At 35.9% G+C, this 25,680-nt stretch overlaps 1 protein-coding gene across 1 annotated transcript in view; it reads left to right on the top strand.

Annotated features, from left to right (window-relative positions):
• The window catches only part of LOC110615179 (G patch domain-containing protein TGH), a 37,042-nt gene extending 15,153 nt beyond the window's left edge, over positions 1–21,889 (top strand). Inside the window, exons 11-16 of the mRNA XM_021756909.2 lie at positions 7,479–7,629; positions 7,872–8,358; positions 8,451–8,732; positions 12,619–12,747; positions 13,083–13,301; positions 20,624–21,889. Coding sequence (XP_021612601.1) covers positions 7,479–7,629; positions 7,872–8,358; positions 8,451–8,732; positions 12,619–12,747; positions 13,083–13,301; positions 20,624–21,355 — 2,000 coding nt within the window. The 3' untranslated portion in view covers positions 21,356–21,889. The remainder of the gene's footprint in view (positions 1–7,478; positions 7,630–7,871; positions 8,359–8,450; positions 8,733–12,618; positions 12,748–13,082; positions 13,302–20,623) is intronic.
• The last annotated feature ends 3,791 nt before the right edge of the window (positions 21,890–25,680 follow it).

Genomic DNA, 25,680 nt, shown 5'->3' with positions numbered 1-25,680 from the left:
ATATCTAAATGTAATAATCCTTTGTTTAAATACATCGAGCCATCCCCCTCCTTAGTATTGTGCAATTGCCATTAACGCTGGAAGTCTTTACCTGATCCTGGTATCAAAAACCCTAGGCCATATGCATTGAAATTGCTGTCTCTAGTTTTGTGTTGCCTTAGATCAAGAGATGAGTATATCTTCAGTTCTTTTGAATTTCTATTCTTGCTTCTTCCATGGAATATGGATAATGGATAGACCAAACTTATAACATATAGATTTTATTTATGTATTAGTTTCTTATCATATTTTCCATTATCTTTATCCTAGATCTAGTAATCACTTGTATCATACTTTTATTGTGATAGAAGTCCTATAATTGTATGAATCTCCACTATATAAGAGATTTCTTAATATCCAATAAAACAATTAGATTAATTACAAACACATTTGAGATTTAAGACTCTTTCTCATCAATGAGTCTGAGGTGGTAAGAGCTGTCTTTGATGGGCTCCTTCCCATCAATCTTACCATGACGCATATACGACTTGAGACCAAAACAACTTAGTATCAGTGGCAATTGTCATGGGAAATATGACAAACTCAAGCGATGAACTGAAAATCCTTACTTTGCGAAATGCAAGCACAAATTGGGGCCAGATTGGTTAAGCTAGAAGCGAGGATGGAAGCTATGGTTGCTCAATTCTAGTCTCAAATATGAAATATGTCTCAATAATTACAAAATTTTCTAAGTAATCACAATGACTGTTGCAACAAAGACTTGGATGCAAGTACAAGTACTAATAGTAGTAGTATTACTAATAAAGGCGTTTAAATTGAAGATAGAACTAACACTCAAGCGGGGAAGATGACTACCATGAATCTAGCACAAGCATTTGACTCCAAGCAACAATTGGAGAGAAGTAATGGATGGAAGGCAATTTTTTTGGTCCATTGCACAATCTACAATGGTTCCTTGTGAAATTATGAAGGGATAATTTGGCACTAATATGAGCAATATGTCGAGCTTCAAATTGAAAAGTATGCTTTTTTATTCATTAAAAAGCTCACCGAATCAAAAATGGCAAAAAGAAGGGTCGAAGATCTTTCTTACAACGAGTTTTTTGTGAGTGGAAGCACAAGAGGATCAAATACTGACAACAAAAGATGATGTCCCAAAAATGAGTCAGTTTAGCCAAGTTTATCTAGAATTTGAGCTTGAGGATAAGCTCCTAGGAATAATGTTATGGATGATGGATAGACCAAATCCATAACAAACAATTATTATCTAGCAGTTTCTTATCGTACTTTCCATTATCTTATTCTAGATCTAATAATTACTTGTATTAGACTTCTATTTTAATTAGTTTTGTGATTATATGAACTTTCACTGTATAAAGGGTTTCTAGTTATTCAATTACAAGCATATTTGAGATTTAAAACATTCTCTCGTTAACGAGTCTGAGGTGTTAATAGCTCCCCTGATAAGCTCCTTCCCTATCAATCTTCTCGTGACACTATCTGTGACCTAGGACCACATGGAATAGTTAGTTTATGTGCTAGGGAAGCCGTGTTCCTCTCCATCTTCTCTGGTCTATTTTCCATTGTGGGTTTGTGGATTAGACCTATTGATGGAGTTTGGAACTTGATTTATGTGTTTTAGAGATGTAGAAGGATAATATTTGTTATATTTCACAGTAGAGATTACAACCTATTTATACATGAGAGACGGTATCTAAATAGGAAGGAAAATCAAGCCTATGATTATACAATCCCTAAGATTAAGCAACTGACCTATCTATCAATATTTACTTCCTATATTAACATATTTACTTTCTATAACTTATAACACTCCCCCTCAAGTTGGATCATAAATGTTAATCATGCCCAACTTGTTACATATAATCAACTCAAGTCCCATTTAGAGCTTTAGTGAAAATATCTCCTAATTGTTCTCCAGTTCGGATATGTCCTGTTGATATTATCTTTTGTTGGACCTTTTCACGAACAAAATGACAATCAATCTCGATGTGTTTAGTCCTCTCGTGAAATACTGGATTGGAGGCAATGTGGATAGCTGCATGATTATCACACCACAACTTAGCAGGCACCGAATTTGTGAACCCAACTTCTTCCAACAGTTGACGTACCCACAAGATTTCACAAACGGCTTATGCCATGGCTCGATATTCAGATTCAACACTAGAACGGGAGACCACATTTTGCTTCTTACTTTTCCATGAGACCAAGTTACCTCCCACAAAAACACAATACCCAGTAGTTGACCTCCTATCAACTTTCGAGCCTGTCCAATCAGCATCAGAAAAGCATTCAATATTTGAGTGCCCATAGTTACCATAGAATAGGCCTCGCCGTGGGGCCCCTTTAAGGTAACAAAGAATCTGTCCCAGAGCATCCCAATGGGCAACAGTAGGAGAAGACATAAACTGACTTACCACACTCACTGAATATGCAATATCAGGACGAGTCACCGTCAAATAATTCAGCTTGCCAACTAATCTTCTATACCTTCTAGGATCAGCAAATGGCTCACTTGGCTCACTGTCTTCTGTGGTAAGTTGAAGGCTAGGGGTCATTGGGGCACTACAAGGCTTAGCACTCAATTTTCCTGTTTCTGTCAACAAATCAAGAACATATTTTCTTTGAGATAAGAAGATGCCTTTCTTACACCGCATGACTTCGATTCCCAAGAAATATTTCAAGGAACCCAAATTCTTTGTATGAAACTGTGTTTTAAGAAATTCTTTTAGGGATATGATGCCAGCAATGTCACTTCCTGTAATAACGATATCATCCACATATACTACAAGCAGAATTACTCCACTATCAGAATTTCAATAAAACAATGAGTGATCACACTTACTCATCTTCATTCCAAAATTGTTGGACCACCTCACTAAACCTGCCAAACCATGACCGATGACTCTGTTTCAAGCCATAAAGGGATTTTCGAAGTCTACAAACCTTACTTGACTCCTGAGCAACAAAACCAGGTGGTTGCTCAATATAAACCTCTTCCTGAAGATCACCATGAAGAAAAGCATTTTTAATATCTAGTTGATGCAAAGGCCAATCATGAGTAGCCGCCAAGGAAATAAACAATCGGACAGATGCGAGCTTGACAACTGGGGAGAATGTATCATAATAGTCAACTCCATAAGTTTGTGCATAACCTTTGGCCATTAAACGGGCCTTGAGGCGAGCAATAGATCCATCAGGGTTTATTTTCACTGCAAACACCCATTTGCACTCAATAGCCCGCTTTCCTGGAGGTAAGGACATCAACTCCCAAGTACCATTAGTGTTAAGGGCCATCATTTCCTCTTCCATTGCAGCACGCCAACCAGGATGGGACAAAGCCTCAATAACAATTTTGGGAATTGAAATAGAATCTAAAGCAGTGACAAAACAACGAGAAGAGGAGGATAATTGATCATAAGAGACACAAGATGAAATAGGATAAGTGCAAGTACGTTTACTTTTGCGAAGAGCAATGAGCAAATCCAAATCAGACAGTGAAGGATCAGTGGGAGCAGGATTGGTCGATGAAGAAGCGGGTAGCGGAACGGAGTCAGAGTCCTCTAAGCGTCTGGAATACAAATGAAAGATGGGAGGCCGACCTGGCACATGAGCGAAAGGTGTAGGAGTAGTCTGAGGAGACAGAGAGCGAACAGTGTATAACAAGAGGTCATCTTCCTCCTCCTGGGTGTTATAAACAGATGATGGCGGAAAAAACGGAGTAGACTCAAAGAATGTTACATCCGCATACACAAGATACCGATTCAGATCAGGAGAAAAATAACGATATCCTTTCTGACGTCGAGAGTAGCCAAGGAAGACACATTTGAGTGATTTGGGATCCAATTTAGTAATCTGTGGACAAACATCACGAACAAAACAAGTACAACCAAAGATACGTGGCTCAATAGGAAATAAAGATTTAGTGGGAAACAAAATGTTATAAAGGATATCACCATGAAGGATGGAGGAAGGCATGCGATTGATCAAAAAACAAGCAGTGGATACAGCATCAGCCCAAAACATGTAGGTACCTTCATTTGGAATAAGAGGGCTCTGGCTACTTCAAGAAGATGTCGATTTTTTCTTTCAGCAACTCCATTTTGTGAAGGAGTGGCAACACAAGAGGACTGATGAAGAATCCCTTTTTGTAACAAATAAGATTGAAATTCCCCCAGAGAGATACTCTTTAGCATTATCACTTTGCAATATACGAATGGAAGTATTGAATTGGGTTTGGATTTCAGCATAAAATGCACAAAAAATAGAAAATAATTCTGAACGGCTCTTCATTAAAAACAACCAAGTAGTACGAGAGAAATCATCAACAAAAGTAACAAAATACTTAAAGCCAGACTTAGACACAACAGGACAAGGACCCCAAACATCTGAATGGACTAACTCAAAGGGGGACGAAGCCCGTTTATTGACTCGAGACAGTGTAGGTAAACGATGATGTTTGACAAATTGACAAAACTCACAATCTAGAATAGACAAAGAATGAAACTGTGGATATAACTTCTTCAAAGCCGAGAGAGAAGGATGCCCCAAACGACAATGAACATCAAAAGGTGTTAAACGCGTGGAGCATACCAGAGATCAAGGTGATCGAGGTAGTTGCTGATCCAAGACGCAAAGACCCTCTGACTCACTCCCTCTACCAATAATCTGCTTCGTCGAAAGATCCTGAAAAACACAGTGATTAGGAAAGAATGAGACACAACAATTCAATGCACGAGTGAGTTTACTCACGGAAAGCAAATTAAATGCGAACTTAGGGAGACATAATATAGAGAATACAGAAAGAGAAGGGGTTAAGTTGACATGACCAAAACCCAGGACAGAAGATTTAGTGCCATTAGCAAGAGTAACATAAGAAGACAATGTATGAGACTCAAGATTGGATAAAAGGGTAGAATTACCTGACATATGATTGGTAGCACCAGAATCAATAACCCATTTGGAGGATGAAGACACAAGACATGCAGTAGAATTACCTGACTCGGCAATTGCAGTGATAGAGGAGGAATTAGAGGATTTTAGAGATGCCTGGTATTGGATGAATTGTGCATACTCATCTGCAGATATCAAAATTCCCTGATCGGAAGATCCATTCAATGTGTTCCGTGATTTTAGTTATCATAAGAATCACATCAGTTATGGTGGTGGTTTTAACTTCAGCCATAAGGACAACCAACCCGAAACGATAGCAACAAAAGAAACACAGAATCAGAAAACAGTACCCGGCTTGAACAGTACCGATGAACAATAACCCCCATGAACAGTGCGGATGAACAGTACTGTGAACAGGCCAATGAACAGTACCGATGAACAGTACCCCCGAATATGAATAGTACCTAAAACACCTCCACTCAACATCCGAACGGCAAACAAACCTCAGATTTGACAAGGGAATGGTGTGGCAACTCCGGCGATGGTGAGATCCAAATGTTACCCTTTATGGGTAACCCAAATGAACAGAACCCTAAGTCTCTAAAAAAAATTTTAAAACTTGATGAGAGAAAAAATTAAATCTATACGAGAATAGCTTTGATACCATGTAGAAATATAATATTTGTTGTATTTCACAATAGAGATTACAACCTATTTATACATGAGAGACGGTATCTAAACAGGAAGGAAAATCAAGTCTATGATTATACAATCCCTAAGATTAAGCAATTGACCCATCTATTAATATTTACTTCCTATATTAACATATTTATTTTCTATAACTTATAACAAGAGAGAAAGAAGAACAACGGAGGAAACATAATGCTCATTTTATGAAGATGACAAAATGCCTTTTACTGTATGGTTTGAATTACAATATCCTCAATATTAATAGAACTCAGCAATACAATAAAAGAAGAAAAGACAAAAATGGCTATAACTCCCCCGGGGAAGAATTCCCGTGCATATTAGCTCTGTCCCTCTGAACCAGGGGGATTGCTATATTTTCAGATGCCTCTTTTCATTCCCCTCTTGACTCTTCTCCTCTTTATACTAATTTTTGTACCCTTTTGCGAGCTGTCTTATCTCCACCTTACAATTATCTCCAACAAACCTCATCCTTCTCTGTTATCATCCCTCTGCATTTCTATTATCATACCAAAGTAATAAGTAAACTAAATCAAACTAAACTGAAAAAGTCTTTGGTTTGCTGCATCCTTACTCAATAAACATAGCAAGGGAGCAGGCAAAAAACATTCTTTTATGCATCTATAAGCCATAAATCTCAGAACATCCATGCCAGATTATTACAAATTCTAGATGAATTAGGATTTTGTGCTATGTGTAGGAGCAGGGGTGGCAACTTGAGACATGATCCATGAACACAACTTGAAAATAGAGGGCGATGAGGTGCTTGTGCTTGCCGATAATCTTATTTACTCTTGAGTTGACTGCTTGATCTACTAATTTGATTTGATGCATATATGACGCACTTAATTATTCGGCATATGTCTACTTTTTGCCCTCTAACCTGCTAATCAGCAAATGAAAGTATTATAAAATGATGGATTCATAAATATGAGCATTATTATTTATTATATTCAAGATTTGGTAATTTATTAGTTGGTTTATATTTGATTTATATTTTCCCTTATTAAACATTATTTAGTTTATGAATATATGCAATGTTTTATAATTTTTTGATCTTTTAGTTAAAATGTTTAACAGCTAAATGTTGAAATATCACTTGTTTGTTTGATGTTAGATTTCATATTTTTATATGTATACTAAATTTATGCATGATTAAAATGAATATTTAAACTTCATCTAATATATTGTTCCATAAATATTATAAGTGTCGAGTTGTAGTCATATCAAATTGTTTAAATTAGTAGAGTCGTGTCAAATTGTGTGAAGTGGGTTAATTCCCGTCAAATCATGTTAAATGGATCGTGTCGTCAAATTAACCAATAGATTTAATATTAATCATGTGATGTCTGTAATCCTTATAATAAAAAAGTTGTGGTTTGTATAGGGTTTTGACACAATCCTTTTGTGTTCATGTCAACCCTATTTGTGTGTATTGTGTATTGACATGACAAGAACACAACCCACAAACCTGAATTTCCACCTTTATGTAGGACTAACGACTGTAATACTCAGATGTAGAAGCAGATTTCACACGTTAACAGAACCAGTGTATTGTAGTTATTTTTCATGGCTATGTAACAAGAATTAGTCCTTTGGTTGATCTTTGATCTCTTTTATATCACTCCTTTTTGCTAATAAAATCTATAACCTAATTTACAGCTAGGATTACTATCTACATTAATATAATGTACTGTATATGTCCTTGGTTTTTATTATTATGCATATTATTGCATTTGTAGTCATGGAAGCTTGTCTATGATTCAAACTTAAATTTTTTGTTTAACATGGTTTCTATTATTTGCTTGTAACAATGGTAGTGTATATTTAAGTTTTTACTGATTTTAGCCCTTGACCAGCTTATGACTTTGAAGAAACTATTGTTCAAGACCAAGAAGTTGAAGAGCCACCAAGACCCAGCACAGACCATAAGCCGAAATTGGCCTGGAAGGAGCAAGGCATTCTTCCTGGCTTTAAAGTTGCATCAAAATCTGATTACCAGTTGGAAAGGTAATTGGGAAATCAAAAGTTTACTTGTCTAAACCATCTGTACCATATAATGATCAAATATCATAGTCATCATTTATCTGGAATCTTGGAATCAGATGAATCTGAAATGATCCTGTTGTTGTTGTTCTTATTATTCTTTGCTTTGGAAATGGAGGGGTGGGGGTGGGGGGAGGGGGGCGCATTGACTACTGGTATTTGGTCCCAATATAGTTCTTAATTCTTCTTATGCAAATTTTGGTCAGATTTGATCCTCCAGTAATTCCAAAGGATTTCGTGCCCCACCACAAATTTCCTGGTCCCCTGGATGCTGATGACAAGTACAGCATTCCTCCTCCACCAGAGGTTCCACCTCCTGATGACAATAATATGAAACTCTTAATTGAGGGGGTTGCAACTTTAGTTGCTCGATGTGGTAAATTATTTGAGGATCTTTCCCGAGAGAAAAATAAATCAAATCCATTATTTAGTTTTCTTAATGGAGGAAATGGTCACGACTATTATGCTAGGAAGTTGTGGGAGGAAAGACAGAAACGTAATAATCAGAAGAGTCTAGCTTTGGATGGGAGATCATCTCCAAGTGTTCAGAAAATGACTGCAGAAAGCCGTGGCAAAATATTAGGGGAAAGGCCTCTAGAAAGAAGCTTGAAAGATTTAAGCTCGTCTGTTGTTTCTGCAGATGTTAATCTTCAATTCAGTCTTTCAGATACATTTACAAAACCAGCATCTTTTGTAAGTGGTTTACTTGATACTTTCTTTGTATTCAAAATTTGTAGGTAACTGTTGGTTAAAGTTTTTTTATCCTTTTAATACTCTGCATTTAGGGTGGGGTGCCTGAAGTGGCAAAACCTTTCAAAGATGATCCTGCAAAGCAAGAAAGATTTGAGAGGTTTCTGAAGGAAAAGTATCAAGGAGGCCTTCGTTCTATCGATTCTATTGGAGCTAGCAATATGTCAGAATCAGCTCGTGCACGAGAGAGATTAGACTTTGAGGCTGCAGCTGAAGCAATAGAGAAAGGAAAGTGGAATGAGGAAAGCAAACTCTCTACCCAACAGTTGGAATTCTCTGCCGGTGGAGGGATGCTGTTTACATCTGCTGGATTGGAGGTAATATTTTGTTATGACTAAGGAATAAAGAAATAGTAGATTAGTCTCTTCAATCACTGTAGAAAGTAGTTATGAGACCCAAAATAGTATAAATAGGAACTTGTAAGGAGAAAAATATCCAAATCATTAGTAATCAAGATAAACTCTTTCTCCCTATTTCTGGTCTCTCCTCTTCTCTAATTCTCTCTATTACTTCTCCCCTTTCTATTTCTTTTCTCAACCCAATCTACTTCTATTTCTTTTTCTCCCCATTTCTCCCTTTCAAAGGGAACAAGGGAACTACTGGTGTGTTATGTAACAAGTGGTATCAGAGCCTACGATCCAAAGACATTAAATTCCAGGTTTTTCTCATATTCTCTTCTGCTGCTTCCTTTTTCTTGGAATCCATATATCTTCTGCTCTTCCTTCTATAATTCTTCTTCTTTATTGAATTTCTTGGAGATCCAAGAAATATCAAGATTCTAATCATTTTCCCTCTCTAATTCTCTCTATTCTCTCTCATCTACATTCTGCTTTTCTCTCTATTTCTTCTTCTATTCCTCATCTCTTTCTTTCTCTATTTCTGCCTAATTTCTACTCTTTATTTTTCTGTTTCTCTTGAATTCTTCTGTTTTCCCTCATTCTTTCTTTCATTTCTGTTTCGTTTCTCACCTAATCTCACTTCTGGGGTTCCATTTATATTTTTAGAAAAAACATTGTTCCTTCTTTCTCATTTCTTGAGTTCTTGAATCACATTTTGTTCTTTCTTGAAATTCACTTCTTTTGCTTCCTCATTCACTTAATAATGAAAAATCAACAAAAGAATGAAGATGACCAGCTGGAATTGAAGCTAGAAGTGAACCAGAAAATAGACTTGATAGTCCAAAAGCTGGAACAAATGTTAGAGATATTAAGGGCTTCACAATCAAAAGATAAGGGAAACTGTTTCTCAGCTGGTTCCAGATCCTGAGCCCACTTCGCATGAGAATGATACTAGGGGAATTTTGTGCTTGCCATGTCTGAAGGTTAGCAAAATTGAGGAAGAAAGTTGTGAGATAATATCCAATCTTGATGAAGATCAAGAATTTGATAACATAGATTTCCATAATTCAGATTGTTTCAATCTTGAAAATGAGAATCTAGATTCTGATGATAACGATGGTCTTGCAAAAGACGAAGAAAGTTCTATGGATTTTGGTTGTCCTAATCTTCAAGAACATGATTCTGATGGGAAGACTAATCAGGTTCTTGCATCCAAATTAAATTCTTTTCAAATATTTGATGCAGATGTAGACTCTTCAATTCAATATTTTTTGGTCCTTCACTTTGCTGAAATTCTTGAGAATAAGCGTGGGGCATTGTTGGATAAATTTGATTCTAATCCAAGAATATTGACGTCAAAATCTTTTCTTGTTGCTGAGGCTGTTCTTGATAAGGAAAAAAAAGGAAACAAGGGAAGGAAGGCATTGTGAAAGATGGTATCAATCTTGTGGCTTTGTAGTTTGAAAGTGCAGCTGAATTATCTTGTGATCCTTAAAGAAGAGAGGTTTGAAATTAGGAGAAGGCAGAGAAAGAAGAGGGATTCTTTGGGATACTGCAGTCATTTACTGCTAAAAGAAAACTGAGTTTGAAATGAGGAGACGACGGAGGAAGAAAATCAGGCCCTTGCTGCAGCTATTTGTTTGCCAACTGCCACTCCAAGCAGCTGCAACAAAAGTCCTTCCTGCAATCACTTGATGTTGGAATATATTACATATGGAGGCAACAGTTTCATAGTTATATTGCTGCTTTCCTTATTCATTCTTGGGGACAAGAATGATTTCAAGGGGTGGGGAATGTTATGACCAAGGAATAAAGAAATAGTAGATTTTAACTGTAGTTATGCGATTCAAAATAGTATAAATAGAAACTTACTTGTAAAGAGAAAGATATCCAAATCATTAGTAATCAAGATAAACTCCTTCTCCCTATTTCTGCTTTCTCCTCTTCTCTAATTCTCTCTATTACATCTCCCCTTTCTATTTCTTTTCTCAACCCAATCTACTTCTATTTCTCTCTTTCCCCCATTTCTCTGTTTCAAAGGGAATTACAAGTCTGCTATGTAACATATTTCTTGACAATTACTTTCTATTTGCAAATTTAATGCTCATGGTTGATTTCCTTAAATAAAATTTCTGGAACAGCAACATAAAGATGTCCATGCTGAAAATTTAGTGACAAGAAAAGCTTATCCCAAAAGGGAAGAATTTCAATGGCGCCCTCTTCCTGTTCTGTGCAAGCGCCTTGATCTTATTGTTAATATCCTAATTTCTACTCTTTCTTCTTCTGTTTCTCTCAAATTCTTCTGTTTTCTCTTATTCTTTCTTTCATTTCTGTTTCGTTTCTTACCTAATCTCACTTCTGGGGTTCCATTTATATTTTTAGAAAAAACATTGTTCCTTCTCTCTCATTTCTTGAGTTCTTGAATCACATGTTGTTCTTTCTTGAAATTCACTTCTTCTGCTTCCTCATTCACTTAATAATGAAAAATCAACGAAAGAATGAAGATGACCAGCTGGAATTGAAGCTGGAAGTGAACCACAAAATAGACTTGATAGTCCAAAATCTGGTACAAATGTTAGAGATATTAAGGGCTTCACGATCAAAAGATAAGGGAAACTGTTTCTCAGCTGGTTCCAGATCCTGAGCCCACTTCACATGAGAATGATACTAGGGGAATTTTGTGCTTGCCATGTCTGAAGGTTAGCAAAATTGAGGAAGAAAGTTGTGAGATAGTATACAATCTTGATGAAGATCAAGAATTTGATAACATAGATTTCCATAATTCAGATTGTTCCAATCTTGAAAAAGAGAATCTAGATTCTGATGATAACGATGGTCTTGCAAAAGACGAAGAAAGTTCTATGGATTTTGGTTGTCCTAATCTTCAAGAACATGATTCTGATGGGAAGACTAATCAGGTTCTTGCATCCAAATTAAATTCTTTTCAAATATTTGATGAAGATGTAGACTCTTCAATTCAATATTTTTTGGTCCTTCACTTTGCTGAAATTCTTGAGAATAAGCGTGGGGCATTGTTGGATAAATTTGATTCTAATCCAAGAATATTGACATCAAAATCTTTTCTTGTTGCTGAGGCTGTTCTTCATAAGGAAAGAAAAAAGGAAACAAGGGAAGGAAGACATTGTGAAAGATGGTATCAATCTTGTGGAATTGTAGTTTGAAAGTGCAGCTGAATTATCTTGTGATTCTTAAAGAAGAGAGATTTGAAATTAGGAGAAGGCAGAGAAAGAATAGGGATTCTTTGGGATACTGCAATCTTTTACTGCTAAAAGAAAACTGCGTTTGAAATGAGGAGACGACGGAGGAAGAAAATCAGGCCCTTGCTGCAGCTATTTGTTTGCCAACTGCCACTCCAAGCAGCTGCAACAAAAGTCCTTCCTGCAATCACTTGATGTTGGAATATATTACATATGGAGGCAACAGTTTCATAGTTATATTGCTGCTTTCCTTATTCATTCTTGGGGACAAGAATGATTTCAAGGGGTGGGGAATGTTATGACTAAGGAATAAAGAAATAGTAGATTTTAACTGTAGAAAGTAGTTATGAGATTCAAAATAGTATAAATAGAAACTTACTTGTAAAGAGAAAGATATCCAAATCATTAGTAATCAAGATAAACTCCTTCTCCCTATTTCTGCTTTCTCCTCTTCTCTAATTCTCTCTATTACATCTCCCCTTTCTATTTCTTTTCTCAACCCAATCTACTTCTATTTCTCTCTCTCCCCATTTCTCTGTTTCAAAGGGAATTACAAGTCTGCTATGTAACATATTTCTTGACAATTACTTTCTATTTGCAAATTTAATGCTCATGGTTGATTTCCTTAAATAAAATTTCTGAAACAGCAACATAAAGATGCCCATGCTGAAGATTTAGTGACAAGAAAAGCTTATCCCAAAAGGGAAGAATTTCAATGGCGCCCTCTTCCTGTTCTATGCAAGCGCTTTGATCTTATTGATCCTTATATGGGGAAGGTACTCTCTTTGTGCTTTGTTTATATATATGTATATAATTTTATGGCAATTCTGCTATTGTTTGTGATAGTCAAAAGTTCAGTATGTCAATGGTTTTATTTACATAATAAACACTCAAAGCTCCTATATTCATTTAATGAAAATAGCAGGCTCCTTCGCAATTATATATACACTGGTGTTTCTCCCTGCCTCCAATTCAATTGGACATGAGTTCTTTTTCTTCATTCTCCTCTTCATTTGGGTGTGCATCACTGTTACTGGAGCTATCACATTGTGAAAATGAATTTATGCATATTAGAATTGTGCTTAACTGACTGTGATGTTGCCATTTACAGCCACCACCACCTCCACGGATGAGAAGCAAGATGGATTCTTTAATATTCACATCAGATTCTGTCAAAACCTCAAAATTTGAAGAAATTGTTACTGCAAATAGAGATCAAGTTTCAGTTCTTCAAACTGACACTCAAGAAATCAGCAAAGATGTAGCTCATGGGAAAAAGGAAATTGAGGTGCAAGTGGAAAATGTGGAGAGGCCAGTTGACCTTTACAAGGTATTGGTTTCTGCTGAATTATCTGTTAATAATTAATATTTGATAATATGTAAAAAAGTTTTGCATCAGAAATGGATATACATGTAGGTATTACATAAGAAATGGATATGCATGTGGTAGTCATTCATAATGCCGTAACAGATACAGTTGTCATGCAAGAAGGTGATGATGGAGAGCGATTTCCTGAAGGAGTCTTCACATATTTCAAACTGGCTACAAATTTGTTCCTTTCACTTTTCCTTGCTAGTGTTCATATTATTTCGAGGAGCTTGTACTGTCTCCTAATTTTATGCTGGATATAGTCGTTCATATAGGATTGCTTAGAGCTCCTCAATTTGTCCATCTCAATGTCCTCAATTTATGCACCTTGTATCTGCAAACTTGTTTCTTGGAATCTTTAACCAATTAACCCAAGATAAAGTACTTGGTGAAAAGAGACACTGAAAGTTTTCACTATCAATGTCCTACAATCTTTAATTTGATCTTTGGGGTTGAGTTAACAATGATGAAAAAGCATCTGCTCTTAGTCACTGGACAGGTTATCATATAATCCAGCTGTAGTGCTCCCTCACTTAAAAAAATGTGGGTCCTCCACGACATTAGGAGAGTGGAGTCTCTGTAAATGCGAGTTAAGGTGCATGTGCACCTCATGCACTGAATTCACTTTCGTGGACAGCTATCTACCTTAACTTACAGGCAGCCTAGCATTTCAAATACTGCCTTTTCCTCTTTCAAACCAAAGAAGAAGAAGAAGAAAATTGGTCATGGATGGCTTGTGTAATCAGTCACGGTCATTTTGTTTCTTTATTGACATTAGAATTGATGAGACAAGAAGATTATTCCTTAATTTAAAAAAGTTAAGTCTCCTTAATTTAAGGAATTTATCTTCCTAAATTTAAGTATCTATATTTTGACAATTTTTCATTATAAATATGCACTACATATTATGTAAGAGAAGTTGGAAATTGAGTAAAGATGTAACCCTTTTAGTTGTTTCCCTTCTATTCATTCCTTCCCTTCCCTTCCCTCCCTTCTTTCTCTTATAATAAACTCTTAACATGGGATTAGATCCTACAGAAAATTCTGGGCTTCTCCTTCCTTAATCTCCCTGGAAAAGTTCTGGGATTCTTCTACTTATTCTTCTCTCTGTCTTCATGATTTGATAGTGAAGATTTTTGGGAAAATTTTGAGTATTCTTGTATTTCACTCTTGATTTGTACAATATGTCTACATGGCTATTTATACACAAAGAATCATATCTAAACAGGAAGCAAATAATCAAATAATAATTACAGAGATAATTAAGGATCCTAATCAAATCAAATCAAATCTCTAGAATCAATTAGGATTAGCAAATAAGTCAACACTCCCCCTCAAGTTGGTGCAAAGATGTCACACATGCCCAACTTGCAAATCAGATTATGATAGATCTTGTTGTTAAGCCCTTTAGTAAACACATCCGCAAGTTGCTCAGTAGAAGTCACATGAACTAGGCTCAAGACACCGTCTGTTAATTTTTCTTTAATGAAGTGCCGATCAATTTCAATGTGCTTCGTTCGGTCATGTTGGACCGGGTTTTGTGCTATACTTATAGCAGCTTTATTGTCACAATACAAGGTTATCTTGTCTCTCTCGGACAATCTCAACTCTTCCAATAACTTCTGCAACCATAAGAGTTCACACACTCCTTGGGCCATTGCTCTGTATTCTGCTTCCGCACTTGACCGAGCAACAACACTTTGTTTTTTACTCCTCCAAGTGACAAGGTTTCCCCCCACAACTGTGCAGTAGCCAGATGTGGATCTCCTGTCATCGAGAGATCCTGCCCAATCTGCATCTGTAAAAGTTTCAATTCGGAGATGACCATGTTTGGAATAAAGAAGCCCTTTCCCTGGCGCAGACTTTAGGTATCTCAAGATGCGAAGTACAGCTTGCATATGAGTCTCGCGAGGGTCATGCATGAATTGGCTGACTAAGCTAACAGCATAGGCTATATCCGGTCGAGTGTGTGAGAGATAAATCAACCTTCCTACCAATCTCTGATATCTTCCAATATCCACGGACTCACCAGTTCCTGCTTTCAGCTTGTGATTACTTTCGATGGGAGATTCTGCTGGTTTACACCCCATCATACCAGTTTCTCCCAAAAGATCCAGAATGTACTTTCTTTGAGAGATGAAAATTCCTTTTTCTGATCTAGCCACCTCGATACCTAGAAAATATTGCAGTTTTCCCAGATCTTTGATTTCAAATTCCTGAGCTAACAACCTCTTTAGTTGAGCCATTTCCTCTTTGTCATCACCTGTCACCACTATATCATCAACATACACAATAAGAAGGGTGATCTTACCCTTATGATGTTTGATAAACAGAGTGTGATCAGCATTGCTTTGTTGGTAACCGAAGGACATCATGGCTCTGCTAAACCTGTCAAACCAAGCTCTGGGAGATTGTTTTAGCCCATACAAAGCCTTTTTTAACTTGCACACCTTTCCTTGTGTCTTCTCATCAACGAACCCAGGAGGAATTTCCATGAATACTTCTTCCTCTAAATCTCCATGGAGGAAAGCATTCTTCACATCAAACTGTTGCAAGTCCCAGTCCAAGTTGGCCGCGCAAGATAACAGAACTCTGATTGAATTCATTTTTGCAACTGGGGCAAATGTCTCTTGATAATCCACTCCATAGGTTTGGGTGAAACCTTTAGCAACCAATCTGGCCTTAAATCGTTCAATTGTACCATCAGCTTTGTGTTTCACTGTGAACACCCACTTACAGCCAACGAGTTTCTTTCCAGGTGGAAGAGTGACGAGCTCCCAGGTCTCATTTTTAGCCAATGCTTTCATCTCTTCAATCATTGCTTCCTTCCATTTAGGTTCTGCAAGAGCTTTCTTCCAATCCTGTGGAATAGACACAGAGGAAATAGACAAGGCAAAGGCTCTATAGGAAGGAGACAAGGATTCATAAGAAACAAAGTTAGAAATAGGATGTTTAGTACAAGATCTGACCCCTTTTCTTTGTGCAATCGGTTTATCTAAATCATTGAAGCATTCAAGAGTTGTGGATAACTCACCAGAAGAAGATTCTTGACTCTGAGTAGACTGCATAATGGCCTCTTCTGCCTTGTCTCTCCTTGAATACCTTCTCAAATCTGGCTTGTCCAAACGACCAATTCTTCCTCCCTGATTGGACATCTCCCCCTGTCGATTAGAACTCAAACTCTCTAGTTGAACCATATTATCCGGAATCACACAATTTTGGATCACCTCTTCTTGCTCATTATTCTCCCCCTGAAGAGGTGAGTGGGTGGTATTGAAGTAGGGTTCAGTTTCTCGAAAGGTAACATCCATACTGACTAAGTATTTTCTAGAGGGAGGGTGATAACACCTATATCCCTTCTGTGTCGGAGAATACCCAACAAACACACATTTAAGGGCCTTGGGGTCCAATTTCCCTGCCGTTCTAGTATGGACAAAACAAACACACCCAAATATTTTTGGTGGAACAACGTATGAATTCTTCCCTTGTAGAACTGCCAAAGGACTCATAAAGTCAAGGGTCTTGAGAGGCATTCTATTTATAAGGTAAGCAGATACAAGAACTGCATCTCCCCAATATGCTTTGGGTAGATTCATGGTGAACATAAGAGATCGAGCTACCTCCAATAGATGTCTATTTTTTCTCTCAGCAACGCCATTTTGAGCACTAGTATAAGGACAACTAGTCTGGTGTACTATCCCATTACTCTCCAAATAGGCAGAAAAGCTACTATCCATGTATTCTCGTCCATTGTCAGTTCTCAAAATTTTCACCTTAGCATCAAATTGAGTACAAATCATCTTATGAAAAGATTGAAAACAAGAAAAAACATCACTTTTAGCTTTAATCAGATAGACCCAAGTCATTCGAGTGCAACAATCAATAAAGGTGACAAACCATCGATTACCAGATAAGGAGACAGTTTGAGTAGGCCCCCAAACATCAGAATGAATAGTTGCAAAAGGAATTTGACTTTTATTATGACTCAAAGGATAGGATGTTCTAGTGTGTTTAGCATACTCACAAGCATCACAAAATAAAGAGTCAAACTGGGTTTTAGCAAACAAATCAGGATAAAGTTTTTCTAAGACAAAAAATGATGGATGTCCTAATCGCCGGTGCCATTGTATTATTTCCCGATTGACATCCTTATTTTCTCCAAAACAAGCTTGAGATATCGAAGAACCCGGATCACTCTCCAACATGTATAAGCCATCATGCAGCCTACCATTGCCAATCCTCTTCCCTGTGCGAAGATCCTGAATAACACAATGATCAGGAAAGAATTCAAGTTTACAGTTAAGGGCATTGGTGATAGCACTGACAGATAAAAGGTTGACAGGAAAGTGGGGAACATGAAGGACAGATGATAATTTAATGTTGGATGTGCAAATAACAGAACCTGTTCCGGATATTGGAGTAAAAGAGCCATCAGCAATTCTGACACTATCTTTGGTTAGAGAAGGAGAATAATTGAGAAAGCCTTTAGAAGAGCCTGTCATATGTCTATTCGCACCAGAATCGATAATCCATGGAACATTATTAAAAGAGGAAGCATTACCTGACTTTACAAAGTTAGATGTGGCACCAGAGGATGAAGAGGTGTCAATATGAGACAAGAGGCGCTTGAGACTCTGAAGTTCATTAGCGGAAAGAAACTCAGTCGTTGTTGTCTCCTTAAAAGGCTCCTCCACAGTTTCTGCTAAATTAGCTTGATTTCTAGAGGTACCTCGTTTTCCTCCACGACCTCTAGTGGGACGACCATGTAACTTCCAACAAGTCTCTTTGGTATGCCTCGGTTTCCCACAATAGTCACAGTGTAATTGATCTTTCTCAGAAGTAGGAGGCTGTAGTGTGCTCAAACTAGTAGTCAACCCAGCCTTTTCAACTGGTGCAGTATAGAGCATAGCATGTCGACGACTTTCCTCTTGTTGAACATGAGCGTGGGCCTCTTGTAGAGAAGGAAAAGGATTTCTTCCCAACACTTGGACTCGAATTGGATCATATTCATTATTCAACCCTGCAAGAAAATCATAGACCCGCTCCTTTTCAATCATTCTCTGAAATTTGACTGTATCTCCAGTGCAGTCTGCCTGAAAGTCTTGATAGTAATCAAGTTCCTGCCATAAGCCACATAACTCAGAATAAAATTGGGAGATAGTCATTTCTCCTTGCTTAGTACCATGAATCTTATTCCGAATATCATAAATTTGGGCATCATTCCCAATCTTGGAATAAGTTAAGGACAAAGCTTTCCATATTTTTGCAGCAGTATCAATTAACAAATAGGACTTAGAGATATTAGGTTGCATCGAGTTCAGTAGCCATGTCATAACAAGACAATTATTTGAGTCCCATTGAGGAAAATCTGGATCACGCTCATCAGGTTGCTTTTTATTACCAGTGACATAACCCTGCAGCCCTCTAGCCTTGATAAACAACAAACAAGACCTTGACCAAGCAAGATAGTTGGTTCCATCAAGTTTTATGGGACTAATTTGCAAGGAAGGATTATCAGAGTTAGGAATCGAGACCCTTTTACCTTCTGCCATAGTAAAGATTTATGAACCCTGAAAGAATATGAGGTACCCAAGGTTGTACACACAAGAGAGCCCAATTGATTCACCAAAAAGACCGGGTAACAGCACGGGAAGGCCGGAAGATGGTCGGAATCGTCGCCGGAGTGATCGGAGCGGCGAAGCAGTGACAGACGGTGGGTCACGCGCCAGGAAGCGCCGGGTCACGCGCCGGGAAGAGGTGGCGCGTGAGCCTCACGCGCAAGCTTTTCCGGCGTCGGAGCAGGTCGGTCGGCCGGCGGCAGTCCGCCAGTTCTTCTGGTGCCGGCGGTGAGAGAGTGAAGGGCTCCTAAATGGGTTAGTACCAAAAAAGTAAATCTAGGGTTTTGAAACCCTAAAGAGGAAAAATTGAATTTGAACCCAAAAAATCAGGAAAAAGGCTCTGATACCATGAAGATTTTTGGGAAAATTTTGAGTATTCTTGTATTTCACTCTTGATTTGTACAATATGTCTACATGGCTATTTATACACAAAGAATCATATCTAAACAGGAAGCAAATAATCAAATAATAATTACAGAGATAATTAAGGATCCTAATCAAATCAAATCAAATCTCTAGAATCAATTAGGATTAGCAAATAAGTCAACAGATAGCCAATGATTGAAGTTGTTACTCTTCTTAATTTCTTATCCTTCATTATAGCCGAGGGTTGAAGTTCATACTCATTATCTTTTTCCTTTCCAATGGGTTTGAGTCCCCAAATATATTCTTGATCTTATGGGTTTGAGTTCCTAATCTCTTATTTTCTCTCTAAAAATAACTTCTTTTACCCAGCTTTTGTCGAGGAAAAGGGAGCCTAACCAAGTTTGTTACTATCTCTTCAGGCATTGGTAAACTTGTTTAGTTGTTGGACATATTGCATGGTTTTAGGTCACTTTTGTACTATTATTTTTATTGTTTGTGTTACTTATGAGTTAGTTTTTGGATTCAATTAGAATCTCATCGCGGGAGTGCTAGAATTGATGAGATTCTCATTAAATTAGTAAGAAGATTACTAAATTAAGATTAACCCCTTGTTTGGAATCCAAGATTTCATAAGAATTCATTTCATTTCTTTTCTATGAAATTTTATGTTTGAAATATAAGAATTCATATCTTTTTTTAACTTGGAGAATTTTTATTTTTAAAGAAAATGAAATCATTGCATGATTTTATAAGAGTGCATTTGAATTCTTTTCTTGAAACGAATCATGCCAAACGGAGGATAAGTGTCTCCTCAATTTAAGGAATTTGTCTTCCTAAATTTAAGCATCTATATGTTGGTAGTTTTTCAGTATAAATATGCACTACACGTTATGTAGCAGAAGATGGAAATTAAGTAAAGATGTAACCCTTTTAATTGTTTTCCTTCCCTTCATTCCTTCCTTTCTTCTCTCTTATAATAAAAACTTAAGCAGTTGAATTGCAGTGAACCATCATTACTGCCAATAAACAAAAGTTTCAGGTTTGATCAGGGCCTGGAAAGGGCAATCACTAATCTAATATACTGTCTGTATACCACCTGATTTCATCAAAGTTCATAGGGAAGACACTCGGTGGTGAACTACCAACAATATTGAAATAGAACCTGCACTTTCGTAACTTTGTTATTAATGTGCTTGCATGAGTGCACCCTCATCCATTGCAGACAATTTAGATGGATTTATTCTTCTTCTCTAAGCAGATATGCTGCAACTTTTTGCTGCTAATGATCATCTTGTGCAGGCTATTTTCTCTGATGATTCTGATGATGAGGTTGAAACTCCTATTGTCAATAAAGTGGATGACCCAGAGAAAAAAGTTGAAGTAGCTCATACAACACTAAATCGCTTGATAGCAGGTGACTTTTTAGAATCTTTAGGCAAAGAACTGGGGTTAGAGGTTCCCCCTGATCGTTCCTACTCAACGAATATAAGCGGAAGTTCTCCTAAGAAAGAATCTGCTGTTGCCAGTGCTGCTGGGAATATGAATTTCATGCCAGTTGAAAATAGGTCAGCTTCCACCTCCAATACTGGTTGTCTAGCCTCCAGGAATGAGAAGGTTCTTCATAACCAGGAGATTACTAAAGTGACTGAATCCCAAAAGAATGATTCCATTCAAGGTAGCCCACAAGGTGGTAGCAGCAGGCATGTTGAACATGGTCCATCTGATAAGAGGTCTGGCGAAACCGATGTCGAAAAGAGCGAAAAGAGGGCTCAAGATGATAGGAAAGCTAAATCCCCATCTATTCGCCACCGAAAATCGAGCATCAGTTCATCAGATGATGAAAGGACCAGGAAACGCTCGAGGTCACATCGGTATAGTAGCAGTGACTCATACAGTGATTCATCAGAAGATGATCAAAGTCATTACCATTCTCGGACAAAAGGAAGAAAGAAAGGTTCATCGCGAGAAAAGAGCAGCAGCAGTAGAAGAAGAAAGCATTCAAAACAACGTCAGCACAGAAACTGGTACTGAAAAAGAGCATGCAGAATCAAACATAGAGAAGTGGAAATGCAGGGACTGAATTTCCTTACATTATATTACATGTGGAAGGGCATCTCTTTGTGGAAGAAATCACCAAGTAAGAAGGTAATTGTGCAGTGTTTTGGTTCATGCCTTGGCCTGCTACTGCTTAAATTCATTGAATTGACCAAGGACCTTGAGCTACTTCTGAGGCTTCAGATAATACATTTGCTGCAACTAAAATGCACAACCATTATTTGGTTGCAACATTACAGCAAAAGCTTAGACGATTGTTTCAGTGAAGAGGGGAAAAGGGAATAGGAAGGATATCATAGCAGGCAGGAAACTATAAGCAATTTTTTGTTTTTTTTTCCAGTGAGTTCTTATCAGTTTTCTGTTTATAAGCTTCACTTAGCTGCTGAATATTGCTGGTATGCTCAACTATCTGCTACTTTTTTTAACGTAGATGACAGAGTTATGTTCAATGGTATACATCACTTTCTAAAAATGGAAGCATATTAAGAAAGATTTCCCAGTTTTCCTTTAGTTGCATGATCTTGCATTTGTATGCGCTGTTGCAGAGAGGATGATAGAAAATTGTATTTAGCTTTCAGTGTTCACTCAATTCAATGATTGATGGAGGCTGCTGCAGTCGGTCTGGGTTGGGCAATTTAAAAAAAAAAAAAATTATTCTCGTCAGTAGTATTATTGAAAGCTGCAGGCTGAACGCTGTCCCTTTCGGCTGATATCAAGCCCATGGCAAATAAAGCGATGAAATTAATACGACAATCGGGCAGTTGCTGCCTTGAAACTGACATTTTCCCACTCTTAGGTTGCAGTTGGATTAAATTCCTTTTTTTATGTTTGAGAAATATTTTAAGAAAAAAAATCCATCAATTTAGTATAATCTACAAGCTTTTATTAATTAAGAAATATTCAAGGTGGCTTGCAAATATTATCCATTTAAATTTAAATTATATTATCTATTGTCTATTCAAAATTTAATTTCGATTTACAATATTACTATAATATATATAATATCAATCTGCTGAAAATTCTATTTTGTTTGAAGCTTGTAAATACCAAAAAAAGTTCTCTTACTTTTATTTATGATTAAATAAATAATGTAAAAATTATTTTAGAATTAGATGTTAAATTAGCTTTAATACATATAGTATATACTAATATATTATTTATAATAAACACTAATAAATATAAAAATATATTTTGTAAGTATAGTAAATGCTTTTTTGCTTAACTTTAAGAATAATATAAACAAAAAATTGGATGGATAACTATTAGTATATATAGCAAATATTTAACTATAACCATGAACTTTTTTTTACCATATATACACAATTTAAAATTTCATTAAATATTTCTTTTAACTATACTTATAACATAAAATCTTATTAAGGATAATGGAATTCTGAAATTGATTTGAATGTTGAAGGGTCTTAATCGAGACATTCTCGATAGATCTCTAATCTCATTTTTTTTTCATTTTGTAAATTTTCTTTTTTAAATTGCATATTATAGAATTCATTTCTTTACCGATAATTATAATGGTTGAATCTCACTTAATGCAATCAGCAAAATCAAGACTCCTCTTATTTTATTAAATATTTTTTATAAAAAAATGTAAGAAATTATTTTTAAATTAAAATAATATTATAATTTTTATATATTTCCGATTATGAATTTCCACAAATATTTACAGTTGAATGGAGCTAATTATATTTTAATAATTATAGGGCAGGAGACATAACATCAATGACATAAAGAGACGGTGGTCATTTTGAAAAGAAGAAAGGAGACATGTAGTGTTGGAAAAATAAGAGCAGCCACATCCTGAATGCTGATGGTCATATTGACATGTGGTGTGGTGGTTTGGTTTGTTTTCAGGGACCCCTGCCCTTCTTCTTCTTCTCTTCTCTTCTCTTCTACTTGCTTCATATGTGGCCTCTTATAAACATATCCATTTTAGGTTAGTTGCAGTTGGGCCCATCACTTTAGCTTCTTTTATCCCTCTCTCCTTACATTTGTCGGTGGATTTTTCTCTTCCATATATATATATAATTAAATTTTTTATTAAGATTTTAACTTGAAATTTCATAATTTTAAAAAATATTACAGAATTAATGAATTAAAGTTTATTGATCAGTGAATTTTTTACATAAGATTTTATTAAAATGTAATGAAAAGTCTGTGGGTCATATTTTTACATAAGATTTATAAAAATTGAATATTAAATATTAATTATAAAAACTACCAAATAATTTTTTAGGAATAAAAAATGAAATCTGCCACTGAAAATGCCATATTTAACTTTATAGATCTATCAAATCAATATCAAAATTGATTTTCAATAGCTCAATTAATTTAATTAGATAAATTTGATATTGAAATTTTCCCCTTTCTTTCAAGAAATATAATAACAGAGTGCAAAAGAATTCATAGTTTTGGTGACATTTGGTAGTTTTGCATAGCAAGTGGCAAACAAGAATTGGGAATTTGGAAAAATGATTAGGTGGTTTTGGTGAGACCTTTGATTTTGGATTCTTTCATTAATATCATCACCTTTTGAATCTTATTTAAATTTTTAACCTACAATATGGACAAAACCTAATCAATATAAAACGTGCTTAGTTGCCCTAATTTATTATTTTCATTTGATTTTTTTTTTTAAAAATATATTTTAAAAAGCAGTGTTAGTTGATTTGCTGATCCATTATTTCTTTAACTACTATTTTTTGTATGTTTTTAGCTATTGAATAAAACTAGGTTGCTATATATATAATTTTAAAATTTTTACTTATGTCAAAATAATATATTATAATTTTGCATTATAAATAAATAGCGAAATTTTCTAATCGTCGTCGGAAAAAGCTGACATAAAAGTATATTACTTTAATATTACTTTGTTTTTCATGAGTTTGTTTTTCCTTTTCTTCATTGTTCTATTCTTTTACCGAATCTTCTACTTCACATTCTTTTCTCCCTATTATTTCTTCATATGACATATTGAACCCCCTTTCAACGGCAATGTCCTAATTCTATTAATATTTTTGCACAGTCTGATTTAGTTTCTCAATCACCCTCAGTGTCATGTCCTATTCTTTCTTCGCTACCTTTAAGAAAAAGAACTAGAACACATAGTAGACCACAATGGATGCAAGATTTTGTTGTTAATAATTTGCATACACATTTTAATATTGATTTCTCCATTAGTTTCTCCCTCCTCATCGTACTTACTTTAACACAGTCTCTAATATTTATAAACTTTGTACCTATATCAAGCTTTAATTGAGTTGAAGCAATGCATCAAGAGTTGTTAGCTCCCAAGAGAAATGGAACTTGAGTGCTAATAGAATTACCAAAAAGCAAAAAGGCCATTGGTTCAAAATGGGCACAAAGGCTTGTTTAGTGGCTAAGGGATATAATCAAGTAGAGGGGATGGATTTTAAGGAGAGATTTTCTCATTTGGCAAAGATTGAGATTGTTAGAATTTTTATTTCTTTGGCTACATCTAAACATTGGTCTATTTTTCAATTTAATATAAATAATAGTTTCTTATATGGTTTCTTGAAAGAAAGAGTATATATGCAGCCTCTGCACGTTATTTAAAAACTGGTCCAAATTAAATTTATCTATTGAAAAAATTACTTTATGACTTAAGACAAGCATCTAGGCAATGGAAATTGGAGTTTACAGCCTTACTATAATCATTGGGCTTTCATTAATCAGTACATGACAACCGTCTCTTCACAAGGGATGCTCATGGTACCTTTACTGCTTGGTTCATATATGCAGATGATGTTATAATTACTGATACCTTTGTTTCTGTCATAGACTAGGTTAAAGAAGTTTTACACTGTAAATTTATTATAAAAGATTTTAAGAATTTGAAGTATTTCTTTGACTTGAAAGTGGCCTGGTCTTGTTTTGGCACTATTATTAGTCAAAGAAAAATTATTTTGGATGTGTTGCATGACACTGGTACGTTACATGTTAAGGATGTTTCTACACCTTTGTCTAAAGATTTAAATCTTGATCCCTTTATTGGCGATATATTTTTTAAACCAGATAAATATAGGAAGTTAGTTGGTAGATTGTTATACATTAATATTACTAGGCTAGATATTAGTTTTGTTATTCATTATCTGAGTCAGTTCATCTCTTATACTAGGAAACCACATTGGGATGTTGCTCGTCATGTTTTGAGATATTGATAGAGCATATTTTAGTCCATTTTATCTTGATATTATTGATGATTATTTACATGATTTTTGCTTAATTTTGTGCTTTTGACATTATTTTGCAGAAAATGGTGTAAA

The sequence above is a fragment of the Manihot esculenta genome, chromosome 5, assembly GCF_001659605.2.
Source record: "Manihot esculenta cultivar AM560-2 chromosome 5, M.esculenta_v8, whole genome shotgun sequence".
In the NCBI taxonomy this organism is placed as follows: Eukaryota; Viridiplantae; Streptophyta; class Magnoliopsida; order Malpighiales; family Euphorbiaceae; genus Manihot; species Manihot esculenta.
The sequence above is the reverse complement of the archived record's forward strand: the minus strand, read 5'-3'. Positions and strand labels throughout refer to the sequence as shown.